The sequence below is a fragment of the Lathyrus oleraceus genome, chromosome 2 (assembly GCF_024323335.1).
Source record: "Lathyrus oleraceus cultivar Zhongwan6 chromosome 2, CAAS_Psat_ZW6_1.0, whole genome shotgun sequence".
NCBI classification, from domain to species: domain Eukaryota; kingdom Viridiplantae; phylum Streptophyta; class Magnoliopsida; order Fabales; family Fabaceae; genus Lathyrus; species Lathyrus oleraceus.
The window spans coordinates 457,627,956-457,644,680 of record NC_066580.1 but is presented as its reverse complement, the minus strand read 5'-3'; the positions used below and the strand labels follow the sequence as shown (position 1 = coordinate 457,644,680).

Genomic DNA, 16,725 nt, shown 5'->3' with positions numbered 1-16,725 from the left:
TTATCTTGACATAAATTGATTCGAAGATGCATCTTCCTATTCACCATAGACAGAATATAGATATGCACTTCCGTATTCAACTCAGACAATAAGTTTTATAAAAACTAAACCATACACTTATCAAATAAGATGAAAATGATTTATATAAATTTTATATAAATTAAGCCATAGATATAAATTGAAAATACACCGATATAATAGACCATATAATATAACTACACTATCATGATAAATCTTATATAAATTAAATCGTACATTTATCAAATAAGATGAAAATGATTTATATGTAAATGAATAAATTCTGAATCCATAATAAAGTTAAAATAAATTACAAACCATTATATTACCCATAATACAAATACTATATTACTGCATATGTCAGACCCATTTGTTCCTACGATGCCTCATGTAATGCATTGTCATTTGTACCTTATTACGAATGACATCAATAATGTCCCTCTTAAGAGAGTCTTCCGAAAATACTCAATTGTCTATACATGTGCGCGCAAGATCCATAATACGTTGATATCTAGGCAACACATCAACAACATGATCTGCCCTAGCGCGCCCCTCCTCTAATATCTTTCGATGAATGGGCCTAGAATGTGACACTCTGAAATATCACTAGACGTAGCCGAATGCACTATCTAGTCGTTAGGAGCTACAATACCTCATGCTTCAGTCGATACTAGATGATTAAGAAAATTAGCATACATGACATCTACATCTTTGCGGATCATAGTAGGAGGAGTCAAATTGGAGAGGTCTCTTAGAACAAATTACATATACTCGAATTGGTGCATGGTACACTCACGTAGATATGGATATATCAGACGTGACCCACAAGCCAACCATCTAAACTAGAAGGCCATGTCATCCAAAGGACGCGTTTGACGATGATCTTCTACGCCTGAAAGTGTATATTATTTGATATTGTGCGGTCATGATACACTATAAAGGGCTCGATCACATGATTCCCTCTAAGCGGACTGAATGCACAAACACAAGGCATATCCTTAGTGTAAGTATCAACATATGACCATCCGGATATACATGGGAAATTTTGGAGGATCCATGCCTAAAAATGGTACATATGAATTATTAGTAATATTCATTAGTAATGACATAGCACAAGTGTTATGGATACGGTACAAAAAAAGTAAAGAATGCAAATATATTACCGTTAATAGTGTGCAGGTACCCGTCATTTGTATGATTTTCCAGAGACAACCTTTAGCTAACTTGGAGTATAGGTCAAACAAACAAGCGACCCCCAGTTGTACTCATGAATCCACTCTAAGTCAGCAAAGTATCCGAGGTAAACCACATCCATGTAATATACACTATTGTTCACAAATATGGATGTGACAACTAAGTACAACAAGTATGCTCTCAATGCATATTATGTATGCTGCATAACCTGCTCATCATCACCAGCGGTCTGCTCTGGCGTTATCAGTTGTTGTTTATACACTGTTTCCAAGAATCAAAACCTAGCATGACACCCATGTGTCTTCTATCTCGTTCAGGACATCCATTGTGTCAGCTCATAAATATGTCACCATAATCTCCAGTGCCTCATCTTTGATAATCCTACCGTGGTATAATAGTCTTCCCTTGATAAGAAGATGCAGCAGGCATGATACATCCTAGTGTGATGAACATCTAACTCTGAGGAAGATGAAAATATGACGTCTTAGAGTGTCATCTCTCAACGAACACTGACAACATAAAATTGTTAATAGTAAAATAACTGGTCTTACATAAGACTTATAACTCATATAGCAACATCACATCCTGAAACCACCGCTCTTGAGGTTGATGCAGTCTCGCAATCTTTCGACCATGGTTGATGTATTTTAAAGCATCAGAGTCATGCAGAAAAATAAATCATCGTCAAAAAAATCAAATACTATAATACATATGTTTCAAAGAATAAATACAAATGAATTTTACCTATCCGTCCCACACATGCCTGTCAATATGGTCTGGATATAGAGATAGTAATGATAAGTCGTACGGGCCTCCTCAAAACCCCTTAGGAACGACATCAACCTGGATCAATGTAGTTTCCGGAGCATCATGAGGTGTCACATGCCTCCTCCGGGAAAACGAAGGAAGAGATGCATGAACCCCAAAAGTTGATGCCTCCGTATCAAACGAACTAGAGTCGATTGGTGCATGCGAGAGTTAGGCTCTTTTCCTATGAACCAATGCATGATGTGACACTCTTCCGAGTCTCAATCTAGCTTGGTTGTCGGTTATAATGCCTATAATTAAACCACACAAACATTATACAAATGAAACACATTAAAAACAAGGCTAAATAATGCAAACAGACTAAATACAAAAATGCTTTTTCGAATTTTTGGAAAATCAAATTTCTATTAAATACGGAAATGCATTTTCGTATTAACCTGCAACCCAGAAAAAACGCAAATGGCAGAAATGCATGAAAATCAAACATGCTTAAAACACATTGCTCATCTAAACTACTTATCAAACACATTGCTTAGTTAAATAACCTATCTAAAATACTTATTACACAACCTAATACTCAATTTCTACAAATGTATAGAGAAATAAAAAATATTTAAAGAAATAAAAAACTTACCAAATGTGAGTTTGATATTGAGCTATTTGATTGATTAAATGTTGAGAGTATAAACTTGGAAGTGAGTTGAGTGAGTTTGAGGGTTTGAGAGAGTTTGAGAGTTTGAGAGAGTTTGAGAGTTTGAGAGAGTAAAAGAGAAACGAGGAATGAGAAGAGTCTGACACGTTTTTTATTAAAAACACACTCGAATGTGCATTTCCGTAAGTTATACAAAGATGTATTTTTGTATCAATTTTGACGTAAACTTAGGGTCTAACTCAATAATAAATGAATTGTGTATGAATGAGACGGTCTCTAGAAGTGTATATCCCATATTATATTGATAATTTTGATTTTTCACTAAGGTGTGAGAGCAATCTTTAGAGTGAAAAGAGCAATCCCCTTGAAAAATTGAAAAAAATAATAAAAGAAAATCCTAGTTTTTAAGTGGGCCATAAAATCAGGTATAACCTAATAATTAGCTAAAACCAAAATAAGAAAATTTTACCTCATACCCCGTCAATTATACCTATACCCTTACAATATATTTTTTTGGACCAAAATGCCCTCACACAAATAGGTTATATTTATGAAAATTTTGGTTTTTACTTCATTTTTGCTTCAAGACTTCCGAAATAACACTTTTGCCATTGTAAACCGGAACTCATAGAGTAAGTCTCTCGGTTCACAAACAACATATCGGGAATCTTTGTACAAGATAAAGAATAATGCTTGCTTCTAAATGGAGGATTAGGTCTGATGATGATCATAATCTATTGTGATCATAAGCTCTGAAAAGGCTTCTGATGAATAGTAACATCTAAACAACTCAACCTCTGATACTCAGAATATTGATTAGTTATCTCTGATAGCATATAAGTGGGGTAATTTGTTTGACATTTGTCCACTTATGTGTCATGAGTTTGAAAGGCTTTCTAACACTTGGTTCCGTAGTTGTTGGATAATAATTGGTGGTTAATGATGCACATGTTTTTGAATGTCATGTATCTCTCTAAATTGTCATTAACTTATGTTTTATCTAATCTATCTTTTCTTCCAGCTTTGTATATGATTATGAATGATTTGATTCTGAACCAGTCAGTTCACTATGTGAAATGATTCTCTAGTTCAGAAGGTCCTAAGCCAGAATTCCTTTAGGAATGTTTTGTCCCCTGGACTCTAATCTATATTGATGGGTATATTTTTTTGGCAATAAAGTATGACTTCTGTTATACATATTCTCTGTTGTAAAAAATGCTTGTGTCACCTTTGGGAATTAGTGTTTCTAGATGAAAATTTTGTTTCATTTTCCCTTTAATTATTTATCTTATAGTTGTGTGATTTATATTTGGTTTAATCTCTCTAGTTTTTGTCTTAAACTCACACAACACAAAATTAGTTGGTTGAAAAAAACTTCTTTAAATCTTTCTTCTTGATGGCTCAAATGAAATGAATGCAAATGATTAAAAGAAATGGATGCAAAAGGAAAATAACATATTATTATTCAAGAAAAGTGTACAAGGTTGATCCATTCTCATAAGGAACAAGATGAACTACATAGCCTACTCTTCTCCAAATTCTTCAGGGAAATAAGCACGACGATTAAGGAAGTTTATCCAGTTAAATTCAAACTCATCAGCATCAGAATCTAAGTCAGAAGATAGATCCTGTCTTCTTTTGAAAATTTTCATCTTAGCCAACTCCTAGCTTTAGATGCTCCTGAGGTTGAACCAATCCATGTTTTTAAACATCCAGCCTTTTTTGGACTTACCCTTGAGTTTTATTCCCACATCTTCATTAACAGCCCTGTCGATTTGCTTTGATGTGCTCTCTTTGGAGTTCTTGGAAGATTTTCTCATAGTTTTTGTTATGAGGAAAAGCTTGTTGAGATACAATGCAATATAATCATGTTTGAATCAAAACCCTACTTTTATAGAGAGTTTTAGTTAAAGAGAATTCACTGATGGATATTATGCACCAATGGAGATCAAAAATAGATATAATCTTAGTCATCAAGCAAGTCTCCCCATACTTGACCGTCTTATTTATCTCAAAGCCTAGCTGAAAGTATCTATCTTGACCATCTTGAGAAGTGCAGAAGTTGTTTACCAACCGTTCCAACCCATTCTCAAATATCTTTATTAAATTTTTTTTAAAGGGAAAATCAAATATTTTTTAAAACTATTTTTAACCCGTTCGTATTACATTCCAAACATTGTCTTTTTGAATATGTTTTCTGACATCTATTTTTTATGGTTTTATGATAATATTTTTTCTTCAATATCTTTTCTATTTCCTTTCATTATTTTTGTTGATGACAAAAGGGGGAGTAAATATAGAAGTATTTAAGCACCTAAAACTTGTCAGTTATTATCTTGCTTAAATTCTGAAGGATTGCATATGTGGTTTAAATGTTTAAATTTAATTAACCTGGATAATACTTAAGGGGAGCTTACAAACTTAACCTTATAGACTATTAGACTCAAAGGGAGCTTACAAGCCTCATACCCTATAGTCAACTAGTTAATTAAATTATCAACCATTGTTCTTAAATGCTTATGTTTGTCATCATAAAAAAGGAGGAGATTGTTGGAACAAAATTGGTTTGTCCCATATCCCTTAGATTTTGATGATAACAAAGTATTTAAAGAACAATTGGGTATACTAATGTTTTTTCAAGTGTGCAGGATCATAGACTAAACTTTCATGTAGAATCCAAGTATTGATTCTGATAGTGAACATTCAAAGAGATGCCTAAGATCAAAATCGAATGGATCAGAAGTTGAAGACCATACTCTAAATAAGTCAACTTTTTAAGAGGTCAACATCCAAAGATCAGAGTCTGAAGGAGTCAGCCTCTGAAGACCAGACTTTGGGAGAAGTTTTCTTCTGATGATCAGAACCCGAGACAATTAAAGCGCAAGGAACAAGGTGACACTGATAGGTCATTGTTCATCTCTGAACATACTTTGTCACGTGAAGACCTAAGCTCTATTTTCTTCATAGAGTCTACTGGGATACAACTGATAATCCTTTTGTAGCAAAGGTTTTTCAAACTAGTTTCACCTAACCTGACAGTTTGGTGAAACATCCCAACATCTCTTTTGAAGCTTCTCAAAGGAATCTACTATGTTGCATCTTCAATAATTTTTTTTCTCTATTTAAGGAGCAAAAAGACTTGAAGGTATAGACACATACAAATGCTAATGAACAATGATTGACAACAAAAGAGAAGTTACTATGTGAAAGCAAAGCACAGGCTAAAACTTAGGATTTCTTGTATATATTAGAAATCCTTAATTCTTTAAGAATCTATTTCTTGTGTATTCTTTATACACCTCTGGTTGTATATTAAGTGTATTTCCCCAAAAATCATTTATCTGTTACATAGATTATAAGAAGTTTGAAGCTTGTATGCCTGAGCAATGAAGTCTCTTACTTGCGTGTTTAAGAAAATGAAGTCTCTTACTTGTATGCTTGAGCAAAGAAAGTCTCTTACTTGTATTCTTTAGCAAAGGAAGTCTCTTAGTTGTGTGTTTGAGCAAAGGAAGTCTCTAGCCTCTGTGCTTGAGCAAATTGTAATCTTGTGTGATTATAGTGAAAATCTCTTGTAAGTACAATGGGACTGGATTACTCTCGAGTTGTGAGAGGAACCATGATAACTTTGTGTGTTATTATTATTTCTTGCATTTTATATCCGCTGCCTATCTCTGACTGAATCAGATTCTACAACCATGTGTTTAGAATCTGACTTAAAAGTTTAAAAAGGAATAAAAATCCAACACAACTCAACCCCTTCTTGTGTTTTTCTCACATTCACTCTCTAGATTTTTGTCTCTGGAGTTTCCACTCCCCACTCACTCATTTCTCCGCTTCCTCTTTTTTATTTATTTTTCTGAATTTTCAACTACTTCATTTGTATTATTTTTTTCTTCTACCTCATTTTCATTTTCTTCTCCTTCTTCCTCTTTTTCTATGTTTATCTCTCAACAATAATATTTTCTTTTTACAAGTTATCATCAATACCTATGCCCGTCACTTTACTGCTCCGAGTTGTAATTGAATTGCATTGCAGTGCTCCCTTGGTTTGGTTTGTGTGTTGGCAGTAAATGTTCCTTATTGATGATCTACCAGTTGTTTCACTATCTGACTGACTTGCATTTCCAGATTCTTGATTGATGCATCAATATTCTTCTAGTTAGCAATAGACGGTTGCATGAATTGTGTTAAAGTACCCTCAAACTTTGAAAATTATCTAGTTAGGGAGGATTCTGGTTGACAATCTGATACATGCTTGGTATGTTGGAAGGTCTTGCATCCTGCCTCCACCTTTGGCCATAATTTGCATTATTTCCTCCTTGATAACCATTAGCGTTCTGGTATGGCTCCTGTATTTGTTGATTCCCCAAATAATTTACTTCTTAATTAGATCGCAGATAAAAACCAGTTGGATGGTCACCAGTGCAAAGTTCACAAAAATAACATGTTAGGATTTATTGGCACCTCTTGAATTTCCTTGAGCTATTGCAGAAGCTTTGATAATTTCTTGGTAAGTTCTTCCACGATTTGAGTGAGTAATTTATTCTAAGCCAAGATTGTGTCATTTGTTCCCAATTCAATGATTCCAACTTTCCTTTGTGAGGAACCTCTATTATATTGGATCTGGTGACTGTTGAATGTCATTCGATCAATAAAATCTATTGCATCATCTACATTCTTGGCCATTAAAGAAACACCTACAGTTTCATCCAATAAAAGTTTTGGTTGCGGTTGAAGTCCATTGCAGAAAATATGAATATGTGTGAGATCATCGAAACCATGATTTGGACATTTCATGAACATGAACTTGTAACACTCTCATGCTTCACAAAGTGTTTTTGTTGAACCTTGAGAGAATACGGTAATAGATGTCTTGGCATCATTGAATTTGTTATGTGGGAAGAACCTGTTAAAAAACTTCCCCTCAAGTAAATTCCAATTGGTCATAGTTTGAATCGGTTGATCTAGATACTAATCTTTTGCTTTACCGATAAAGGAGTGAGGAAATAATCTCATGAACACAACTTCTTCTTCTGTTTCAGATTCTCTAAGTGTACCGACAAGCTCATAGAATTTGCTAAGACGAATATATGGATCTTCATGGTCAAGTCCAGCGAACAGATTCACATAGGTGATTTGAAGCAATCCAATCTTCATCTCGTTTTGTCTAGTATTGATTGGAGATCTGACAATATGCGTCAACCGTCTTGGGTTGTTGTGACACGACATTAGCCTATCATTGTTCAACCCCAACCTATTCAACCATATCTTCTTCAACCCTTGGTTGTTAGGCTATAACTTTCTCTGGTTGAGGATTTGTTGAAGAAATGGAAGTAGAAGTTCACTCTTGTTGATTCTTTTGCTTGGCTAGTTGTTTGCATTTTCTAGTTTTTCTATTATTTCTTCAGGCGGGTCTTTCGATCTCGAGATCAAAAAGCAATTGATCTTCCGGTGTTTTACCTCGCATAAACAAAGTTCACAAACCTAACCAACAAGATGGATATATATATATATATATATATATATATATATATATATATATATATATATATATATATATATATATATATATATATATATATATATATATATATATATATATATATATATATATATATATGGGAGTAAGTTTTTTTAACTTACTCGAAATCATAGTCTTTAAATTGAATATAATCAAATGGTTAATTAACATTTTTACTTAATTAACCATTAGATTAGATTCAATTTAAAGGTCGTGATTTGGAATAAGTTAAAAAAACTTACTCTTGGAGTAAGTTGATCCCCTTTATATATATATATATATATATATATATATATATATATATATATATATATATAAATACAATGTTAACAATTGCAAAATTGCTAAATATAATATAAAATGTTGTTATGCTTGTAATATATACATATATATATATATATATATATATATATATATATATATATATATATATATATATATATATATATATATATATATAAATACAATGTTAATAATTGCAAAATTGCTAAAAATAATATAAAATGTTGTTATGCTTGTAATATCTAAACGTCAGTCCCCGACAACGACACCATTTTGACGTGTAGAATCAAAAGTAAGTATTATTGTTATCCTATCCATATGGACTAATGTGATATCAGTGTCATTCAACAATTAATAAAATTATAAGTGAAGGGTTTACATGATATTTGATTGCGCAAATTAAAGAAATGTAAAATGGTAAATATTTAAGTAAATGAACAAATAGATAAACTTATCGGGATTAGATTTCATTAACATATATCACATGTATTCTCCTAGTCGATTATATGAATCCTAGTTATTAATCACTATTATCTCGTATCGCTCATCGACGTCGTTTATGTCTAAATAATGCCATGGGTCCTAGCGTATTGTTTAATGGATGATCTCCCGGCCTATTAATCAATACAGTAGCATTAAGAATTGATACAAGGATTGAATATTAAATCTAAACCTATTTCTATATTTTAGATTTTAATAGATGATTATCTTAAGTCGGGATTCGAAAAGTATTTCTAAATAATAATTCAAATCCATAAAAGTAACATGTAATTAAAGATATCATCAATATTGATTCTTAACTAGTTCATACAATAATGATAAGAAAAGATACATATGATTATAGTTAACTACGTCTAATCCCAACAAAAACGGAATTAGCTACTCATGGTAGCTTGGTATAAGTTAGAAGAATATAGATGAATGAGCATCAATCTTGATTTCTTGATGATTTATGCGTATCCACCTTCACTTCCTCAAGATCTGACTTTTTTCTCTTCCAACAGTTTGTTTCTCATCTGAAAAAAATGGTAAAATATGATAAAAATATTCTCTAGTTTTGATATTGTGAGTGGTATATATATTATCCTTTAAATCACACTCGCTCTAAGTCCAGTCCAGCCGTGCTAAGCGCAACAACCATTCTTCACCATGAAGCAATTTGACACGTCAACAACCTATAGCGCCTTATATCGCTTAGCCCCAAAAAGTCAGGCTAAGGGAGCTCTCGCTACAACCACGCTAAGCGCGTCATGCTTTTGGAGACTTAGAAAATTTTCCTCCTTTGCTCTCGCTTCAAGCATGCTTGAAGCATAACTCTCTGAAATTTGGCATATTTCTCTCTCGCTTAAAGCGTGCTAGAAGTGAAACTCTCTGGATTTTCCTTATTTGCTCACTTCAAGCATGCTAGAAGCGCCACATTCTGATTTTCTATTTGCATTGCTTGCTAGGAGCTCGCTCAATGCTGCTGCTGAAGCTTGCCTTCTTTGCTTTTCCTTCCACACTTTTTCCTTAGAAAAAACCCTATAAAAGGGAGTTGAACTTTGGTGAAAATGCATAAATCAGATGTTATCCTAACACAACTGGTATTCACATCAAGGATGAGGTTTTTATACTCTTAACTTATGAAGTAAACTAATAAGTGCAATGATTTCCTTGTGTTTATGTACCATATTTTGCCACCTATCACCGTCGCGACCACTTCCCCCCACCGTTCTTGCCATTTTCGCCGCCATCACCGTTCCCACTACTGCTATGATGATTCTTACCCTTCTTACCACCATTATTATTGTGGTTTTTATGGGAATTTTCAGAAAGGGGAAAAGAGTCGTTAGTGTCGCGAGTTAGCATGTCGACACTTACACTGGTTGCAACATTATTCATGAGATTAACTTCTTCTAAAGTAAGCATGGAACGAGCTTTACAGAAGTATGGATGAGAACCACTTTGGCGAATGAGTGTTGCAACTCCATTATAAGCCTCAGTGAGGTTGTCCACCATTTGAAGAACACAATTGTTGTTTGAAACCGGTGCTCCGACGTTCTTGAGTTAATCCACTAATTCCTTGAGTCGTTGACTGTTGGAACAAAATTGGTTAATACCATATCCCTTCGGTTTTAAAGAACAATTGGGTATTCTACTATCTGTTCAACTATGCATGTTTATATGACTAAGAACAAATGAAAAGATGCTTGATGCTTGAGGATTCTGCATCTGAAGTTCAAACTCTGACTTTGAAGATCACTTCTGAAGACTCTATCTCTTTTGGAGGATCCAGACTTTGAAGAAATCAACTCTGAAGAAAGACAACCTCTAGTAATCCAGACTCTGAAGCTTTAGAAGCAAAGAATTGGACTCTAAAGTGATCAACCTCTGAAGAGTGAAGTCTGAAGAAAGTTAACCTCTGAAGTAGAGTCACTTCAATTAAGGCAACTCTGATAGACCCAAAGACCTTTTGATCACGGGAAGACTTAAGGAAAAATATCATGTTTGATGTCTAAGCTTCAACGGGTAATTCCTCTTGCAGAAAGTTTTTTTTACGTGTCTAATCAATTACAAAGGTTATCCAACCTTTTGGTGAAAGTCTTGAATGCCTCTTTCTCTCCTCTTTATTTAAGGAGCAACAGACTCGGAGAACAAATACAATAATACAACACACCGCTTTACAGAATCTGAACCTTGACATTTCAAAGAGAAGTTACTCTGTCAAAAACAAGCTAGACTTAGAATATTTTAACATTGTGTATATTTTTAGAAGTTCTTAAGTATTAGAGTCTTTCTAAGTTGTATTTTGTTTGCACCTCTGATTGTATATCAAGTGTATTTGTTACCCAAATCTCTTAAAGTTTGTTATAGAGTGATAAGTTTCTTGCTTTAGTGCATGAGTATTTGAAGTCTCTTACTTGTGTGCTTGAGCACAAAAGTCTCTTACTTTTCTTGCTTCTGCACTTAATATTCCGTTGTTGTTAACTATGATACTCCAAGTCAGATTCTGTTTCAAAATCTGGTAAGGACCCTCAAAAGTAAACCAAAATTTTCTGAAGTCAAACTTTGAACAAAGTGTTCAAAATCTGATTAAGAACCATCATAAACAAAAGCAGAAAAAGCTTTAAGAGAAAAAGAAAATACAATTCAACCTCCTTTTCTTATGTTTTTCTCACCTTCATTGACAATATGCATATGGGAGTTCAAAAACAAACCGACGCAATAAAAAAACTACTAACCGAACCAAATCAAACCGAAAACCGCAAAAATTGCATTTGGTTCGGATGTGTTTGAGTCATTTTTTAACAAAGTCACGCGGTTTTGTTCGTTTTACGGCTTGTATTTTGCAAACCGAACCAAATTAAACCGTATTATGTTACAACCCATATTTTACTTAACCGACATCAAACAAAAATCCAAACTTATTATGCATTAGACTTACGATTTTGAACGATTTTTTCTTCCTCAAACTTACGTTTTTAGTTTCATCTTTCTCAAGTATCTCTTAGATGTATTGCGCCTTCTTTTCATCTTCTTTCCTAGGTGCATCTCACTTATTCTTCCCTAATATCTCCTCTCTTATATTCTTTATTTTTCATCTTCACATTTTTATGCTAGTCTTCTCCCTTCCAATTATATTTTTACCGCCCCTCTTCTTCTATAATCTCTTATATCTTATGTTCTATCTTTTTCATCTTCTTTAGTCTCTTCTCTCCTCTTTTTTTTTCATTATAATGTTTTTGATATTATTTTATGCTACTATTTTATATTTTTTAATTCATTTTTGTTTAATTTGATTTTTGTATATTAAATGAAAAATTATTGTCCAAATATGATAATTTTTGTTGTTATTTGATAATCTATAAATGACTAAGTATAAAATTATGTTGTCCTCTATATTTGTCTGTATGACTCAATAAAAATATTGTAAAAAACTGAACCAACCCAAACCGCATTGATTTGATTTGGTTGATTCAGTTTTATTTCTAAAATCTAACAAAACTAAATCAAACCGCATGCTTTTTTATCTCGCGGTTTAGATGACTTTTTACGTTAAAATCATCTAAACCGTACCGCGAACACCTCTAAATAGAGACATTCGGAAAATCCTCCATATTGGTAGAGATAATTCTTGTTCAAGAGTTATATTCTTAGGATTTTTTTGTCTTCAAAGATATCACGCAACTTATTGCATGCATCCATTGCCTTGGCATCAGATTCAATAATAGCATGCAACAAATCATGTGAGATTGTTGCATAGATCCACTGAAGGACTGCAACATTGAAAGCTGACCACAGTTCCTTTTCATCACCTGTTTTAGGCTCTTTTTCTTTGCCTTTTGCTGGTGGGATGCTGTGGTGAAGGACCTTGTGAGAACGTGTGTGGTAATTCAAGTTTATCATTTGCAACATCACATATCACAACGAGTGCATGATAACTCAAGTTTTTCCCTCTTTGCGGCCTTTAAGGTAAGTGTTTTGGAAACATTGTGACAATAAATCTTGTGTCCTAAATATTGATGGCAATGCATGTGCAAATCCGGAACAAAGATGCTAAGACGGTCTAGCGCGCAACTCAAATGTGACCAATTACACTTTATAATTATGGTATTGTAAGTTTCAAAAACATATTTCGGTAATACTAACTTGTGCTCCAAGGACGGACATATATTAAGCCATTCATAAATAGAAAATCTATAATTAATTCTTAACATGTGCTCCTAGGATACAAGTTAGTATTACCCAACATATTTAAACAATGACTCTACAAATATTTATTTGTATAATTTAATTGAATCATGTATAAAAAAGGATTTAATTGAAATACAGTAACAATGTAAAAGGATTTTACACCGTCCGTTAATCTTAAATGTTGGATATTGAAATGAGTTTGATTTTTATTTTAAAAACCTATAAAATAATGCAAACGGGTGATGGTGATAAATCGACAGCGTAAATTCTTTTACACTGGCATTGCATAGTAATTAATTCCTAAAAAAAATATTAACGGTATAAAAATTTATACTTTTAATTAATTGTTATCACAATTTATTTGAAATGTTTTATTTTTATTTTTATTTTTCTTTAAATAATACATTTGAATAGTTATCAAAAAAAAATTCAATTGGTATTGCATAACAATTAAACTCAACAAATTACACCAGAAAGACATGGAAATTAATATTCTTGCTAAACCAAAGTTTCCATTAAAAAAACATAGAAACAAAAAATAAAACATCGCTGAAAGAACACCGTAAAGTTGGATTATTACTTTAAAAAAAAAGAGAAACGACAACTTATACGCTGCTTGAAATATTCTGACACTTTATGTGTCATCCTTAATAAGATCCAGCCAAAATGCTGAAAAGCACATTCATTTCTATAAAATTCAAGCACAATATCTATCAATATTCCAATGCTATCAAGAATAGGGTACGCGACAGATTTTGCACTTTAAGATAATTGAAGTAGAAAAACTTGTAAGTTCAATATATCCCAAAATAAACATTGATGGCTAGCACATGAATGGATGGCTAAGAACAACACATGAATTTTGTCCACTCAACAATTTCCTTTTCATGAAACAAAAACATATATGATAGGCACCAATCCATGTACCTTTTCATGGAAGTGTTACTCGAATAATTGCAACATCCAAAATGGAAAATTCTAAGGTGGATTCCATATTGTGTGCCATTTACACAAAATCCAACACCTAAAAGCCAAATTATAACATAAAGAAATTAAGCTCAGAACATGAATGAAAATTCATCTATGAAAATGGCACTAGTTACAACAATAACCTCCTTCAACAGCTCTTTCCACAACAGTCTAAAATAACCATAGCATAGTTATATTGGAAAAAAAACTATGGCATAAAACTCAATCTCTCTGTAGTTCTCTTTGTTAGATAGTATATAATATTTTTATGATGTTAAATTCTCAGCCTTCACCTATATGCTATGCTTTATTATATTATATTATCTGCAAAAATTTAGAAACTCTGATTATTCGGCTTCATGTTGCTGCTCCCGATCATCTTTCCAATTCCTGCAATCTGATTGTTCATCTTCTGCATCCACGCTGTTTCTTCCATGGCTCGAGAGACCTTTAACGGATCCTCCAATGAGAATAGGAGTAAGAGGACCCTGTGGTGAAACAGACTCTGATAAATTTCCCTTTGATGTATCTTGATCTTCGATCATATATAAGGCGAGTTTATTAGCCTCCTCAATTGAAGAAACTGGGAATCTTCTAACATGAAGCCTGTATTTCTGCATGACCATACAAATGTACTACATAAGTTTTTGACATGACATAACAATTAATAAGAGAGACAAATATGCAGAAACTAATGATGTTCTTAATGATGGTTATAATAAGGTTTAGTGTTTTGAGATGAAATACTGTTACTCACCTGCAAATGGCTTTTCACTTCATCATTTGTTAATCCATCCACTTGCATCTTTTCCCTAATTTGTTTAGGAGTGGCTGCTACAAAAAAACTAAAACCAATTAGGCTCACACCTTACATATTCTGTGTAAAGTCGGAAAATCCATATAGTCAGTTGGAATTGTCTGATCAAAATTTTGAGTTTGTTTTTATGATTACTTTAAATTTGATAAACCAAACTTATAGTACAGGTCGTGTGATCTTGATTAGACAGTTCAGACAGTTGAGGCTTAAATTAATCTTAATGGCCACACATAAGAATTGGATTCCTGCAGTTGCGATCTCCGTTGTTGGATGCAGATTGGATATTTTTACATCTATAAAACTGTGTGATCTCCATCCAACAACCGATATCGATGAACTACACTAAATCCACATGTTTTCCAGTTTCAGCGAATCTATCGCTTCCTACACCCACAATTTCAATTCCTAATTGGACAAACAACTCTATTCCCAAATCCAAAATAAAATTGAGACTAAGAAAAATCCTACAACAGAATAAATCAAAAACACCACACACACGCACAACACAATTAACAAGAAAAAGAATAAAACTGAACACAAACAATCTACCATGTGCTCCACCAAGCTGTTGAAGAGCATCAACAAATCGGCGATGAAGCTCGGACGACCAGCTTCGCCTTTGTTTCCTGGAACTTTGCAGCAAAGGCTGAGGTGGCTGCGGCTGTTGATTCTGTATCTCAACGCGCAACAAAGACGAACTAGAACTACTTCGATCACAACCACTCTTAGAATTTCCATGACTCACTTCAGAGACCAAACTAAAACTCGGAACCTGAGAAACCTCCTTCAAAGGAACACGAGTATTTTCATTAAATGACATAAATACCCCTCCACCATTACTCTTCTGTGACACAGACCTATCACCATCTTCATTCTTCTACAGAAAAAATCAAACCAAATTTTCTATCAATTCAATCAAAATCAAAACTACTACAACAATTTATCATCAGAATTTAAAAAAAATTGAGAATTACCGATTTTGTCTGATTAGTCCAAAGCTGAACTGAACTCATCCAATTCATCTTATTATCAGAGTTTTCATTCACCAAAACTGGATCTCGCATTTTGATTAACCTAACTTTTTCTTTTTCATCCTTCAATCTTGCTATAGCTGAACCAATCATCAAGATATCAATTAACAAAAAAAATCAACAAAAAATGATAACAAAAAAGTGAAATCCGAAATTAATGAATAAATTACCATCGTTAACGAGGAGTATGCAGAGAGGAAGTTCGCGTTTGAAAGCGAGCACTTTGTTCATTTCTTCTTCCAATCTACGAACCAAGTCATCGAGCATTGAAAGCTTCTGAGATGAGTCTTTGGTGAGAGAAACTTCGTTGAGGAAATGAGAAACGGTTTTGGGAACAGAGGCTAAAGTCAAATCCAAGTTAAGTTCCATAATTTTTTTTGGTGGAATGAATGAAAGTGAAAACGAAGGTGAAAAGAAGAAGATAGAGATTCATTTATATAATAATAAATAAAGAAAGGGAACAAAATTCAGATTCATTACAAAAAGATTTGGTTCGCGTATTCGGGTCGTCGCGTCTTTTTCCCACTAACAAAATTCATACACTAATTTTTACATATATATTTTTTTATTTTAATCAAATTTCTACTATTTATATAAAATATATTACTTATATGATTTATAATATTTTATATAAGTATTATATCATTTTTTTTATAAATATACTATTATGTAGTTATTTTCCTTTTTGTCAAAAGAATTTATGGTAGTTTGATTCTATATAATATTTTTTATATTTAAATAAATTTTTTAGTTTTATATTTTACCTAAACTTAAATTTTTAGAATATTCGGTTCTATTC

General features: G+C 32.9%; 1 protein-coding gene across 3 annotated transcripts; it reads right to left on the bottom strand.

Moving 5' to 3' along the window:
* Positions 1–14,161: 14,161 nt before the first annotated feature.
* LOC127120348 (transcription factor HHO5) lies at positions 14,162–16,374 on the bottom strand. Of its 3 annotated transcripts, none has more exons than XM_051050762.1 (5): positions 16,097–16,374; positions 15,870–16,006; positions 15,445–15,769; positions 14,836–14,912; positions 14,162–14,692 (listed from the first exon to the last, which is right to left on the bottom strand). In XM_051050762.1, the coding sequence occupies exons 1-5, from the start codon at positions 16,293–16,295 to the stop codon at positions 14,426–14,428; spliced, it is 1,005 nt and encodes a 334-aa protein (XP_050906719.1). In that variant the 5' UTR covers positions 16,296–16,374; the 3' UTR covers positions 14,162–14,425. The 3 variants fall into 3 exon arrangements, with proteins under 3 accessions (XP_050906719.1, XP_050906717.1, XP_050906718.1); XM_051050760.1 differs by having other exon boundaries at positions 15,445–15,772; positions 16,097–16,371; XM_051050761.1 differs by having other exon boundaries at positions 14,836–14,909; positions 15,445–15,772; positions 16,097–16,371.
* Positions 16,375–16,725: the final 351 nt, after the last annotated feature.

Coding starts and splice junctions, on each gene's coding strand:
- LOC127120348 (XM_051050760.1), bottom strand. CDS start 16,295: ATGGAACTTAACTTGGATTTGACTTTAGCCTCTGTTCCCAAAACCGTT. Junction 15,773..15,869: donor GGACTAATCAGACAAAATCG/GTAATTCTCAAT, acceptor TTTTTTCTGTAG/AAGAATGAAGATGGTGATAG. Junction 14,693..14,835: donor AAGTGAAAAGCCATTTGCAG/GTGAGTAACAGT, acceptor ATGGTCATGCAG/AAATACAGGCTTCATGTTAG.